We start from the raw sequence: 12,767 nt of genomic DNA, 5'->3' as shown, positions 1-12,767 counted from the left end.
CTTTTTTTTGGAGAGGGGGGGGGGGGGGGGGAGGGGGGGATCTAACAACTTTGTCACCAGTATTTTACCCGAGTATTCCCTTGCGACATCACCACACCTCCCCCCCTCCCCCGTTCCCCTTCTTTGAGGCTGAAAATTCTTTTTTATAACCATAACAACCGGCAACTTCGTTAATTGAGGTATTAAGTCTAGTACCAGACACTGGATAGTTAGTTTATTTGTTCGGAATCAAACTTTAATTTATTATACAAAATTAACCAGGACCTCAGACTTAAATCTCAAATAATTGCTTTTATTATCTTCGTGTGTCATCATGTCAATATTTTTCAAAACTATAACTTATTTAAACTAAGAACTGGAACGTTTTATAAGAAAGAAAAAAAATGTCTCCATTGTCCGCATAGGAGAGGTGTCCGTTTTACAAAAAGTTAACTTACAGAGAAACATGGGAAATTCAGCCGGGACCAGCCATCACCGTCCCTATCGAAGAGGTGTCCGCTTTAGACAGGTGGCCTTACAATGGTGTCCATCTTACAAGAGTTGACTGTATTATCTTACAAAATCTCTTTAGTCAAGCCGCAGTTTTTCGGCCACTACTAAATGTTAATCTACAATAACTTAATACAAATCTCATACTACATTTGTCTCGACAAAATATGTTTTTCAAAGGTCTCTACACTGACAACACTCAAAATAAATTAACAAAAAATACATCCATGAACTTCAGTCAACAACAACAGTATGATTTCTCTTTGGATTCTGGGAGACCTTAAGATCAGTTTAAGTTCAATTCGATGGAATTTTTTTAAACGAATTCCCTTCAAGCCAGCGGTCGAAAAACGTGTCTTTTAAGGCTCAAAGCCCAAATAACGCTTTCGTCAAACTTATTTTTCAATCAACACACGGTTTAAAGAGCTTCGAATTTTGGGTTGCTGTGCAACGCCTTTCCCAAGTCTTTTCAGGCATTCAACAAGTTACTTTCGACTTGACTGAAATTGGGCGTTGGTTAGCAATATCCTTTGAATTTTTGCCGCATTTTTTCAAACCATTTTCTTAAAATCGCGTAAGAATAATATCGTCATTTAACGAAATTTTAAGTAGTCTCGGATTTTAAATAATAATTTATTAATTATGATGGCCTACCTGCCTACCTCCGCGTTCAGTTTTGAACCAAAATCTAGCAGTCTGGCTCCAGTTGTTCAAAGGCCGGATAACTTTATCCTGTGGATAAGTCACTATCCGACAGTTTCAATCTGTGCAAAGATTTCAGTATTTCCTTGTGTACAAGCGAATATGCACACTCTAACCACAGTTAAGTTTGGGAGTGTATGAAAACCTTGGACAACGTTTAACGTGAAGTATATTTTAGACCTTGAATAGTGCCTTATCCAGCGGATAAAGTTATCCAGCCTTTGAACAACTGGGGCCTGATAATTAACCACGACTGATCATTCGTCAACGGTCTCAAATTTGATGGGAAAGTATCACGCGATGTGGATGTCATTTCAAAACACAAAAATGTTTGTCTGTCAACAGAAACAAAATAATAATAATAATAATAATAATAATAATAATAATAATAATAATATTAGTAACAATAATAATAATGATGATGATGATAATGATGATGATGATCATCGTCGTCGTCGTCGTCATCATCATTATCATAATAATTGTCTAGCTTTATTATAAATTATCATCTCAATGCAATAAAACTATCGATCATTGGATTGAAACTTGAAAAATGTCGGGTTCACCTTTTTCAAGTTCTTGCATTTTTGTTCCCAAAATGTGCTAGAACAGATCGAGTTGTTCCTTTCAAGAATTGTGTTGATTTCTTTCATCCCGTTGTTTTTGACGAGGTGAAGGTCTTTTATTTCACCATTTTCACCAAAAGAACTCAAAAACCCCATGACACTTCCCCTTTAAGATTTGAAACTAGCTTGCACCTTGAATGTGACCTGACCAATTTTTGTCCACAAAGTAGTTACGCTGAAATGTCTTTACATTTGTCATTTATCCACAGTACCGACAGTTCACTCGAAACAACGTGGCTGAATTGAGAACGGTTTTTACAATAGCTCAGGATAAGACTGTTTAAGAAGGACTTCAAATTTAGCGACGAAAGTCTCGAGAGACTGCGTTAAATGCGATAAATTGAACTATCGCTCTTTCCAGTTCCTCAATTTGAGGACAATTATTTGGTGAAAGATGGCCCTGGATTGTAACAAGTCCAGAACAGATTTTGCAGAAAATGAACTTGTAATTCTATAAATTTGGAATATCCTCAGTCACTTTCAATTAAGCTATTCTCTTAATTAATTTAGCCCATTAAAGGACAGTTACAATACTGCTACCGCTGACAAGGACACGACTCAATTCTCGGTATCAGCGTGTAAAAATAAACAGATCTAACAATCGCCACGCCCTAAAAATTCAACAACAAATTCATTTTAAACTTAAATCAAGTCAGGGAGTCCAAATCTAAACAACTTGTGTGCATTTGTAGTCACAATGTTTTCCTTTCTGTGAAATGACACTGCGCACAATAAATATCTAACTACCAAAAACCTAATAACTATTTTTGGACACCTTTACATTCCCCACAAGCATTCACCACTTTTCACCAAGACGTACGCAGGGCACACACTTCGTTGCAGATGGAGAAGCGAAGTTGCTCAATGATCTTTCCCGACAACTCCACGAGTGCCGACCAAAGTCTCGGTGTCATGTCCCACTTCATGTAACCAGTTTTGATCGTTCATTTGACCTATACCAATCTGATCACAGTTTTGAACGAATGAACACAGATGACCGAAAAGTTAGCTATCCCATGGTTTAAGGATTTCAACACAGTCATCCCTCTTCATTTCTTTCAGGACGTTGATCAAAACACCAACGGTCGATTCATCTCTCTGCCCCCACTCCTCTAAAGTTCTTTGTGTTGCGTCCTCTGGAAAAATCTCAAAATTTTTCACATCACTGTTATTGAACCCTAAACGTCCTGCCAGTGTGATCCAGTTGTTGAAGGACTTGGGATTTAGAAGCTTCCCTAACTCCATGTAAATGTGGCTAGGAAGTTCGCGAACCATCGTGTCTGTGAAAATAAACAAAACCAGATGACACTTTTAAAATGGCCGTCGCAGAAGCAACAGAACGGGAACGTCAGTTGACAAAGGCGCGCGCATCAAGAATGCCATAACTGAGTCGAAATAGCTTCGCGTCCAGACTATTTCGCGCGCTCTCGCGTCCTCAAATGACGTTCCGGTTCTGTTTCTAAATCAGCCTATCAAAGCAGGACACGCGCCCAGTATCGTCATAAGATAGATAAGATATGGTAAGATAACACAGAATAAAAATAAAGATAAGATATGATAAGATAAATAAGATAAAGAAAAAGATGTTGCAGTTGCGAGTTGCGAGTTGCGAGTCGCAGTTGCGAGTTGCGAGTTGCGAGTTGCGAGTTGCGAGTTGCGAGTTGCGAGTTGCGAGTTGCGAGTTGCAGTTGCGAGTTGCGAGTTGCAAGTTACGAGTTGCGAGTTGCAGTTGCAAGTTGCAAGTTGCGAGTTACAAACCGACAAAATAAAGATATTTCTAATCAGGCTTGTCAGGGTAAGACCTTAAAAAGACTTTAAAAAGAACATTTCGGGAAAAATAAGCAATAACCCATGGGTGGCAACTCTTTTTCTGGAGTTCAGTTTTAATATCTGCCTAGTTACACCCAGAGGGTTACATGTTTGGGTAAAAGAAGTGCTGGGGACCTATGCCATTACTTTATAAAGCCCAGACAATGGTAAAAAATGGACGAATCCGATTATTTTTCTTTCGTACCTTTTAAGGGTAAAAATAAGTAAGAACCCACGGCCAAAAAAATAGGCCACTCTTAGGGGGTTGTTTTCAAAATTTCACACGAGCTTTTGCGTCACTTTTATGCATGGGAGTATCCAAGGCTCCAAATTTATTTAGCAAAGAAATCCACCACAAAACACTATACCAGCTGATAAACAAAAGAAACATCGTTGCCGAGAGACTAAACAAAAACGGGGTGGCAATGAAGTTTGGGGGTATTCTCCGAGTTGCTAGCAATAAAACCTGAATGTAACGGAACTACCCGCTATCCATAAAATTATTATCCATATTATTATGAACAAAACTATACTACTATATTTTAAGTTTTCTTTAATCGAAATATGTCATTTTGCTCTTCGTAAAACCCAGTATTACAGACCTGACAGCGTAAATCAAGTTTTGTAACATGTCCGAGGTGATGAACTGTTATGTTTACACGTATTACACATACCTTGAACTGTTATATTGCCTTACAAGCCGAGGTAAATTTTTGATTTTGGGTGCCTGGAAAAGAATGAGCTTATAAGCTAACAAAAGTTATTGTGTTTTGAAACCCGTTCGTTTATTCCATGAGTATTTTCATAACATAATTAATGAACTATTTTTTTGATAAACATTGAGTTTTCGCAGTAGTGCTATATATAAGTATAGAATTAGTAATTTTTATTGATTGCCTATACTGGCCTGGCATAACATTACAGGTGAAGAGAAGTTCTGATCATTCATGACGGGTTTTGTCAGAAAAGTGTAAGTAAATTATATAGTATGGTAGAATTTACATACGTTTTCGTTTCCTTGTTATCGGCGCTCACATGAACATACAATTTTCATCATTTACAGGACAATTACCCGTTTTCATTTTCTCCTCCTATCTCGTTTAGAGTCGATTGTCTACCAGTTCAATTGTTGCGTTATTAAAGTTGACTATCATATACCGTTTAACGTGTTGGTCTGAATTAGTATTTGTTCTCAGAAATCCTTAGTGAATCGCCTTTCAATTCAAACCGAAGATGTGTTGGTGATCCTGAAAAACATCTATTGAACTAGCAGTTTTTTGTTCACCAAAAAAAGAGGCCCCATTGGGGGTTATAGGGTTACCCGATTTTCAGGTAAAATATAAATTACTGAGTATTGCGCGGGAGGGATAATGTCAATATTAATGATATACAGGATATTGGGAAATGCATTCGGGGATGCGGAGGCATCAAAGTTGCAATTTTTGTAAAAAATAAAATGGCTTTTTCATCAATATTACAGATAGAGAGGGTCAGAGAAAGGAGACTTCCTGTGTATTATCGGCCCTTTCAGGCACTGCTTGCCTTTGTACAAGAAAAACCGTCTTTTCCCTGGCCTGGCCTCAGCGCTATATCGATGATTTGGCACTGCTATTCTTGGGCGAAACTTGCTTGAACCTCGTTCCTAGCTTGCCATTCCAATATGTCCAAAAAAGTAAAAATGTGTTGGTAGGCTTAGCGAATTAAACTTATTTAGCATCTTATCTTCATTTTCGCTAATAACTGAAATTAGATCCTTCATCGCCATCACAAAATAACACAGACTTCGGGAGTACTCCAATATCTAAATGTGACGGATTTAATGCTTGTTTGAAGTTTTCAAAAGAACCCCTAATGGTACGAGAACCCAAATTTGTGGCCTTGTGGGTTTTACTAAATTTACCTGCAAGAGGTGCAAAAAGAAAGCTAGTTGGATTCTTCCAATCTGAGATTTATAAACCAGTGGCATCAATCCCTGACACTTCCTTTGCTCAAAAAGGTTATTCTCTGGTTGTAGCCTTGGTTTATATTAAAACTGAACTCAACAAAAGATTTAAGTATCCTTGCGATCCCTAACTTTTATATAACGTTATATTCACTAGAAATTTTCATTTTCTAGTTTTGGCAATTCGCAACTGCAACTCGCAACTCGCAACTCGCAACTCGCAACTCGCAACTCACAACTCGCAACTCGCAACTGCAACTCGCAACTGCAACTCGCATCTGCAACTCGCAACTCGCAACTCGCAACTGCAACTCTTAACTAGCAACTCCACAACTCGCAAATTACCCAGTCCCAAGAAAAAGATAAGATATGATAAGATATATAGCATAACATAAGATAAAGATAGATAAGATAACACAAGATAAGGTATAGATAAAGATCAGACAACATAAAGATAAAGGTAACATAACATTAGATATAGATAAAGATAAGATAACATAACAACATAACATAAAGATAGAGATAAGATAAGATAACGTAAGATATAGGTAAAGATAAGTACAAGTTCGTCAACGACTGCAGTGGGTGACCACCTAAGGAACACCAGGCACGCGCTCGATCTTTCTTTCTCGTCAATTGTTGTAAGGGAGAACGATACCTTCAAAAGAAGAATTAGAGAGGCTATGGAAATTCATTGCCAGGCTCAGACATTGAATCGCGACGTTGTATATGAGCTCCCGGCGATCTAGCGGGACGTTTTGTCACGTGATATTTTTTCAACTTAATCAGACATGTGACAAAACGTCCTACACCATTTGACAAAGCTTGTATTTGAACATTAATTTTCGATCCTTAAAACGAAACCTTGTTTAGGATAAGATAAGATAAGATAACATAAGATATAGATAAAGATAAGATAACATAAGATATAGATAAAGATAACATAAGATATAGATAAAGATAAGATAATATAAGATAAAGATAAAGATAAAGATAAAGATAAAGATAAAGATAAAGATAAAGATAAAGATAAAGATAAAGATAAAGATAAAGATAGAGATAAAGATAAAGATAAAGATAAAGATAAAGATAAAGATAAGATAAGATAAATAGAGGATATTACATGACCGCGCGGAGATACGAAACTTCTCTTCGAGTGCTGAAAAATATTTCATGAGTGAGCACAGCGAACGAGTGAAATATTTTTCAACACGAGAAGAGAAATTTCGTATCTCCAAGCGGCCATGTAATGTTCTGTTTATTATATAAACAACAATGGAATATCAAATCGATTGCAAAAGGCGCGATTTATCATGTAACCATAGCAGCGGTGATCTTTTCACGTGTGAAGATATCATGTTTTCGCGCGGAAGCTCACCTGGTATTTCATTGATGTTTATATAATAACATAAGATAAGACAGGATAAGACACTGTATGGGAAAACACGCTTAGCTGTTGCTCAGTACAACCTGCACCAATTAGTTTACAGGTATGGCACGATTAAAAAATAAATTATAAAACATTAATGAGGCAGCAAAAGGCAATAAAAAATGGCAAAGCTATATACTAGTAAGCTATTTACAGAATAAGAAAGCAAGTAGATATTCACAACGTGCTTCTTCGTCTGAGATATTTTCTTGTTTTCCAAAAATTTCCTTAAAAATTTCGTAAACGCTTGACGCTTTTATTGCGATTGGTTAACTATTCCAAAGATCCTGACAAAGCCAGGACATAAGCCCAAACCTTTCCCTCGAAGAATTGTGAAATGAAGTACAGAAAAATATGGAACTAAGCGACCGCAAAAGCCATTCTAACGCACCCGAATGCGATCTGCTAAAAAGCCAATGTAACCCGACTAGCACGCGCGGTGCAAAGAAACCATCTAGTTTCCGATTTAGTTTCGTGTGTGCGATACAAATAAAAGAAAAACAAAAGAGATAGAGAAATGTGGAGGACGGGGGAGAGGGGGGTGGAGAAGAGAGAAAGCCATCTCAATACAGTCTTGCACGCGGGAAAAACTCACGCACTCTATTGCGCGCTCTAGAAAAAGTCACGTACTCTAATGTGCGCACAAGAAAAAGCCACACACGGTATTGCGCGCGCGAGAAAAAGTCACGCACTTTATTACACGTACGAAAAGACAAAAATATACCCTAGAAGTATCAAAACAGAGTTGAATTAAAACTTGATTAAGTTTTGATTTCAATTAATATTTGCATTGAACTGAGAGTGGGCTAAGCTAGGGTCATGTACTCACTTTTTCCTTTTTCTATGCTAACGCCTTGCAGTGAGCTGTTGCTCCCTTGAGAGTCTGTCTCTCGAGGATGACTGTTGTTTCTCGCTTGTCTCATCCGTCTTCCACGAAGCCCACGCGAGGAACGCGCCTGAGCGGGTGTCTCCAACGTTGTTGCTGGAACGGGGAAATTATATTCTGTCACCTCTGTTTCTTCTAAAAAATATGATGACATAATAAGAAATGTCCTGTTATTCTGCTCTGTACCCTAAACGCGCTAAATTTCGCGTGTGTTATTTTCGTGTTTTCACGTATTGTTAAATCATCGTGAAAAGTACAGCTCGATGGATCAGAACTGTCGAACCTCCGACCGCCCGATCCAGAATTCGATTGAAAGGTTCTCAACGTGGTAGCCACCGCCGGTGCATACCAGCAAGTTTCAGAACGTTAGAGCGGTTTTCGTTTAAGTGACGAAAGTAAGTTCGCGTTTGCTTTGGTTTTGTGTTAGTGGTTACTACGCATTGTGAATGGTTAACAAAACTAGCGCCACTTTCTCAACCAATGGGAATCCAAACCAAAACCAATCGTGTTTTCGCCGGACGCGTTTTCTCGCGCTTGGCGCCAGTGACATGTATTTGCTTCGAATTCTGATTTACACGTTGGGTCGTTTACATCTGTTGCGATTGGCCAGAGTAATTACTTTGGTTTTGGTTTACGACACTCGATTAAAGGGGCAGTATCATGGGAAATCGGTGGGAGTTATCATGATTTTTGGCCAAAATTCACTAAATTTAAACTTTGAACGCCATCTTAATTAATCGCTTATTTAAAGAAATATTAATTAATAGTGATTCTAAGACGAAAGGTTGAACCAAAATATAATACAACCGGCGACTGTTTTAGTGCGTTACAACAGCGAAATTTGAAAACGTCCGCCAGACGTTTTCAAATTTGAACCCCTCTCTATCTTGGTCATCTGCCGGCGAAAATATCTGTGGATAGTTTCTTTGCATTCTTATAGTCTTTTAATGGAATATTGTCATTATATCTTGGATGCTACAAACCGAATAGCGTCTTTCTGATTTCTAATGTGTTACTTAAAATAGCATGATACTGTCCCTTTAAAAGCCGCTCTGAAAGCGAAACAGTTTAAATTACCTATATAGTACCTGTCGGGTTGTTGCTGTCGTTACGTGTTCCCCTTTTTCGCATCACATACCAACAAGCAGAAGCCAAAATGAGGAAAAGAATGAAGCCGACAGAGGCGATGGCGATAATGTACTTGAATTTCTTGGCGTCCTCGTTAGCTTTTGGATGGATTTTGTTTTCTGCGCCGGTAGGTTCGTTAGTTAGAGACACTGCAAGAAATTCCGAAATTTCTGTTATGACCAACGCTGGCCTACGTAGCAGAGCCCAATTGTTCAAAGCCCGATAAAGCTAATCCTACTTTAACTAGAACTTTGATTAGAGTTTAATAACAAATCAATAAAGATTCTCCAAAAGATTTTTGTCCCTCAGTTTTGAATTAGACTCTTCTTAACCCGGCTGTAGCCTGAAATTAGACTTTTAAACCATGTTAAATTAGCAAGATAAAAACTTCGACTAACTTTGGATTGGATTACCGTTATCGATTGGACTTTCGAACAACTGGGCCCAGGTGTAATATAAAACTTTTTCACTCCCGTTCCCTCTCCCCCGATCACTAATGCACTTAACCTTAAATTTGGGTACTTCATATAAGACAGACCTTTTTGCCAATTTCAAATGACTACTTGTTTGACAGAATTATTTGTTTTATAAAGAATTTAGGGTAGGGGACACCTTGTGATGCAGTTCATGCATCTTTTTAGCGTGCATTTCTGGACATACACAATTTATTATTATTAACAACTGTCATTCACATAAGGTCCATTTTCGCCCGCAAATAGCAAATGCTATTTTTTGAAGCAGTATGGGCGATTCATCATAACTCGTCCTCGGCCTCTACTAACAAGAATAACATGTCATTGATATGACATATCTCGAGGTCATAGGTCAAATGCTTCCCTGAAAGCCCAGTGTTGGGTCTTTATATCATTCATGGTTTTAACCTTTGACATGACAACGTTGATTCAATCGAGTGTATACTTCGCGCTGTAACTAGCAACTTACCAGACTCGAGGTTTTCTGTTGGCGTTATTGGGGCCTGTGACACATTCGCTCTCTCACATATGGTGTCCCGAGACGCGTTGCATTCCTGTTTAACTATCATCATTCCGTGGCATATCGTGCACGGTTTACAAGGCTCTTGGTAAGACACGTTATCGGAGAATGTTCCCTACACAAAGACAGATATGGTTAAACCGAATTATTGTATAGACACGAGTGTTTTACTGGAAAATACACCACTCGTAAAATTCATACGAAACTACAAATAATCTAAAAAAAGAGCAAGGCTGATTTCACGGTCAGGGAAGTATATTTTCCAATATTTCGAAAGGCACGGCCTTTCTTCTTCAGGGTATGTTTGAGACTGACCCTGTGGCAAGATACGTTACAATTTTAAACAGTTACAATAGATACCTGAAGAAATAGGCTAAAGTTACATAAACAAAAACGTTACAATTTGAAATGTGAAAATACAACTGGTAAATAGGTATAAGCTAACGTTACAACGTGGTAGACGAAAACAAAATACGTAACAATGAGTTAATTACATAACTTAGGAAGATAAAAGACGGGAAAAATGTTCATGTCTCATCTCTCCTATTAAGACCTAAGGGTTCAATAGTTGTAACGTATCTTGCCACAGGGTCAGTCTCAAACATACCCTGAAGAAGAAAGGCCGTGCCTTTGGAAATATTAAAAAATATACTTCCCTGGCCGTGAAATCAGCCTTGCTCTTTTTAGATTATTTGCTTAAAATTTTTTTTGCTGATTAGATCCTTCACTACAAGATCCAGTACTTTTATTTTGTCGCGGTGGTCCTTGCAAACACAGTCTATCACTGGGTTTTACTGCTACGAAACTACATCCGGGACCCGAGTGGCGTATTTTCCATATGTTTACTAGTGTAGATATTGATGACGTCATTTCCCGCTTTTTTGTTGTTGTTTGTGCAAACAGTCGGTGAAAAATGGCCAGCAATAGATTTGTCTACATAAGAAAAAGAAAATTACACGGTGGCTTAAAGAGATGAATTTTATTTTCGAGTGGTAAAATACTGTTTTTAACACGAGATATCCTCTACATAAAATATCCAATGGCCAAAGTAAAAAATCGAGTTTAAGAAGAAGAATATGTTTATTTTTTTTTTAGGTATTCTGATTTTGGAATATCCGGAATATGCGCCAAAAAGAAATAAATAAATAAATTAATTAATAAATAAAGACCGCGTGCTAAATATTTACTAATTTCGTATACCTACCTTGGGACATGGCTGACACTTTGTGTTGGCATTTGTTTCACACGGCGACGTCACCCCCTCCCCCTTAGGGCACTCTTTACAGCTCAAACAGAAGATGACACTTAGGTCAAGGTATTTGCCTTTCTCACACCCGCATTCTCTGTTCTTGGTTGGTGCACACTCCACTTGCACAACTTGAGATGGCCCACATTTAATGCACGGCTCACATTCGGACTCATTATTTGCCTTGTCCATGTAGGTTTGTGGCTGTTAAGAGAGAGAGAGAGAAAGAACAAAAGAGAACTTTGAAAAAAGGTATTTGCTTCAAATGCACTGCCGCACTGAGAAGCGCATGACCCAGAGACTATGGGTGCCAATCATTTACGCAAACCACCCGTATGGAAATTTTCGGCATAAATACGAAACGATTTAGCTTGTCTTAACAGAGGATGGATAACATGCAAAATGTATGAACATCAGCTGTAAATCCCAAAAGGAGTAATAAAAATGCATCACTTTGACCAGAAAGCCTAATTTTAGAAGTGCTCCAAATGGAATGATGCGTACCATTTGATTTTCCAACTGGGATTTCCGGGTTTTCCTTGTAAGTGGTAAGCACCTTATATCTCTCATACAAAGCCTTGGAGTCACCCTTTCCCTAGAAGGTATATTTTTAGAATCGTTTTTCTCGCGAAAAGGTATAATAATAAAAGTCACTCTTATTTAATTGTCAAATAATGTATTTAGCGCAGAGCACTAATTGAAGACACTTTCCAGATCGAATTGGAATTTATTTAGAAGTGTTGGTTTTTGAGAAGAAGGGAAATCCAGAGTACCCGGAGAAAAACCGCTCAGATTGCATGTCGTCTTTATGACTTGGATAATATTCTATTTCTGAGCTCCTGAATCTTTCTTGTATACATGCATTCATCAGGATCGCGAAACGATTGACAAGTCACTGAGCCATCTGGGGAGTAAACACAGTAGGAACTGTAATTTATCGCATATAGTGTACGTTGTGTTTACTATTGTACTTTGTGTGTCACGTAAAGCCAATGAAAATCTTATAAAAACAAACAAAAGAAAATCTCGGGAGTAGACATGAAAAAAAAAAAACAAAACAAAAAAACAAACAAACAAAAAAACAAAAACAAACAATTGAAACAATTGAAGGCCTTGTATTCTATAGGTTAGGTTACGTCAAGCTTCCTAGCCTTAGTCGTAGCTCTATCCCCTCCGTTCCAACTGTCCGACCCCCCTCCCCACTCCACAACCCACCACACCCCTCCCCGGATTGGTTGTTGCACTACACAGTTTGGCGCGAATACCCATTTATAGTACAGTTGAACCTCTCTACAACGGCCACCTTGGGGACAGAAGAAAGTGGCCGTTGTGGAGAGGTGGCCGTTATGGGAAGGTAGGGGTGTAATATGACACCTTTTTTTTCGGGAAGTACAACATGTTTATTGTGCCAAGTTCATGCTTACTGTAGCCTATGATGGTAATCCAATCTTAAATAATATATACAGATAAAATACACAATGAAACGTAAATAATAGACCCTATGCAAAAATGGCTGA

The 12,767-nt window shown here is 38.1% G+C and overlaps 1 protein-coding gene across 4 annotated transcripts in view; it reads right to left on the bottom strand.

Annotated features, from left to right (window-relative positions):
* Window positions 1-271: 271 nt before the first annotated feature.
* LOC146482924 (tumor necrosis factor receptor superfamily member 16-like) overlaps window positions 272-12,767 on the bottom strand; it is a 23,308-nt gene continuing 10,812 nt past the window's right edge. For 2 of the 4 annotated variants that reach the window (XM_085106570.1, XM_085106567.1), the window contains exons 3-7: window positions 11,209-11,454; window positions 9,954-10,119; window positions 8,972-9,160; window positions 7,827-8,018; window positions 272-3,097 (exon numbers count right to left, since the gene is read on the bottom strand). In XM_085106570.1, the coding sequence (XP_084962696.1) occupies window positions 2,823-3,097; window positions 7,827-8,018; window positions 8,972-9,160; window positions 9,954-10,119; window positions 11,209-11,454 (1,068 nt within the window). In that variant the 3' untranslated portion in view covers window positions 272-2,822. The remainder of the gene's footprint in view (window positions 3,098-7,826; window positions 8,019-8,971; window positions 9,161-9,953; window positions 10,120-11,208; window positions 11,455-12,767) is intronic. The other 2 variants (XM_085106568.1, XM_085106571.1) reach the window with 2 other exon arrangements.

The sequence above is a fragment of the Pavona decussata genome, unplaced genomic scaffold (genome assembly GCF_977016875.1).
Source record: "Pavona decussata unplaced genomic scaffold, jaPavDecu1.1 SCAFFOLD_41, whole genome shotgun sequence".
NCBI lineage: Eukaryota > Metazoa > Cnidaria > Anthozoa > Scleractinia > Agariciidae > Pavona > Pavona decussata.
The sequence above is the reverse complement of the archived record's forward strand: the minus strand, read 5'-3'. Positions and strand labels throughout refer to the sequence as shown.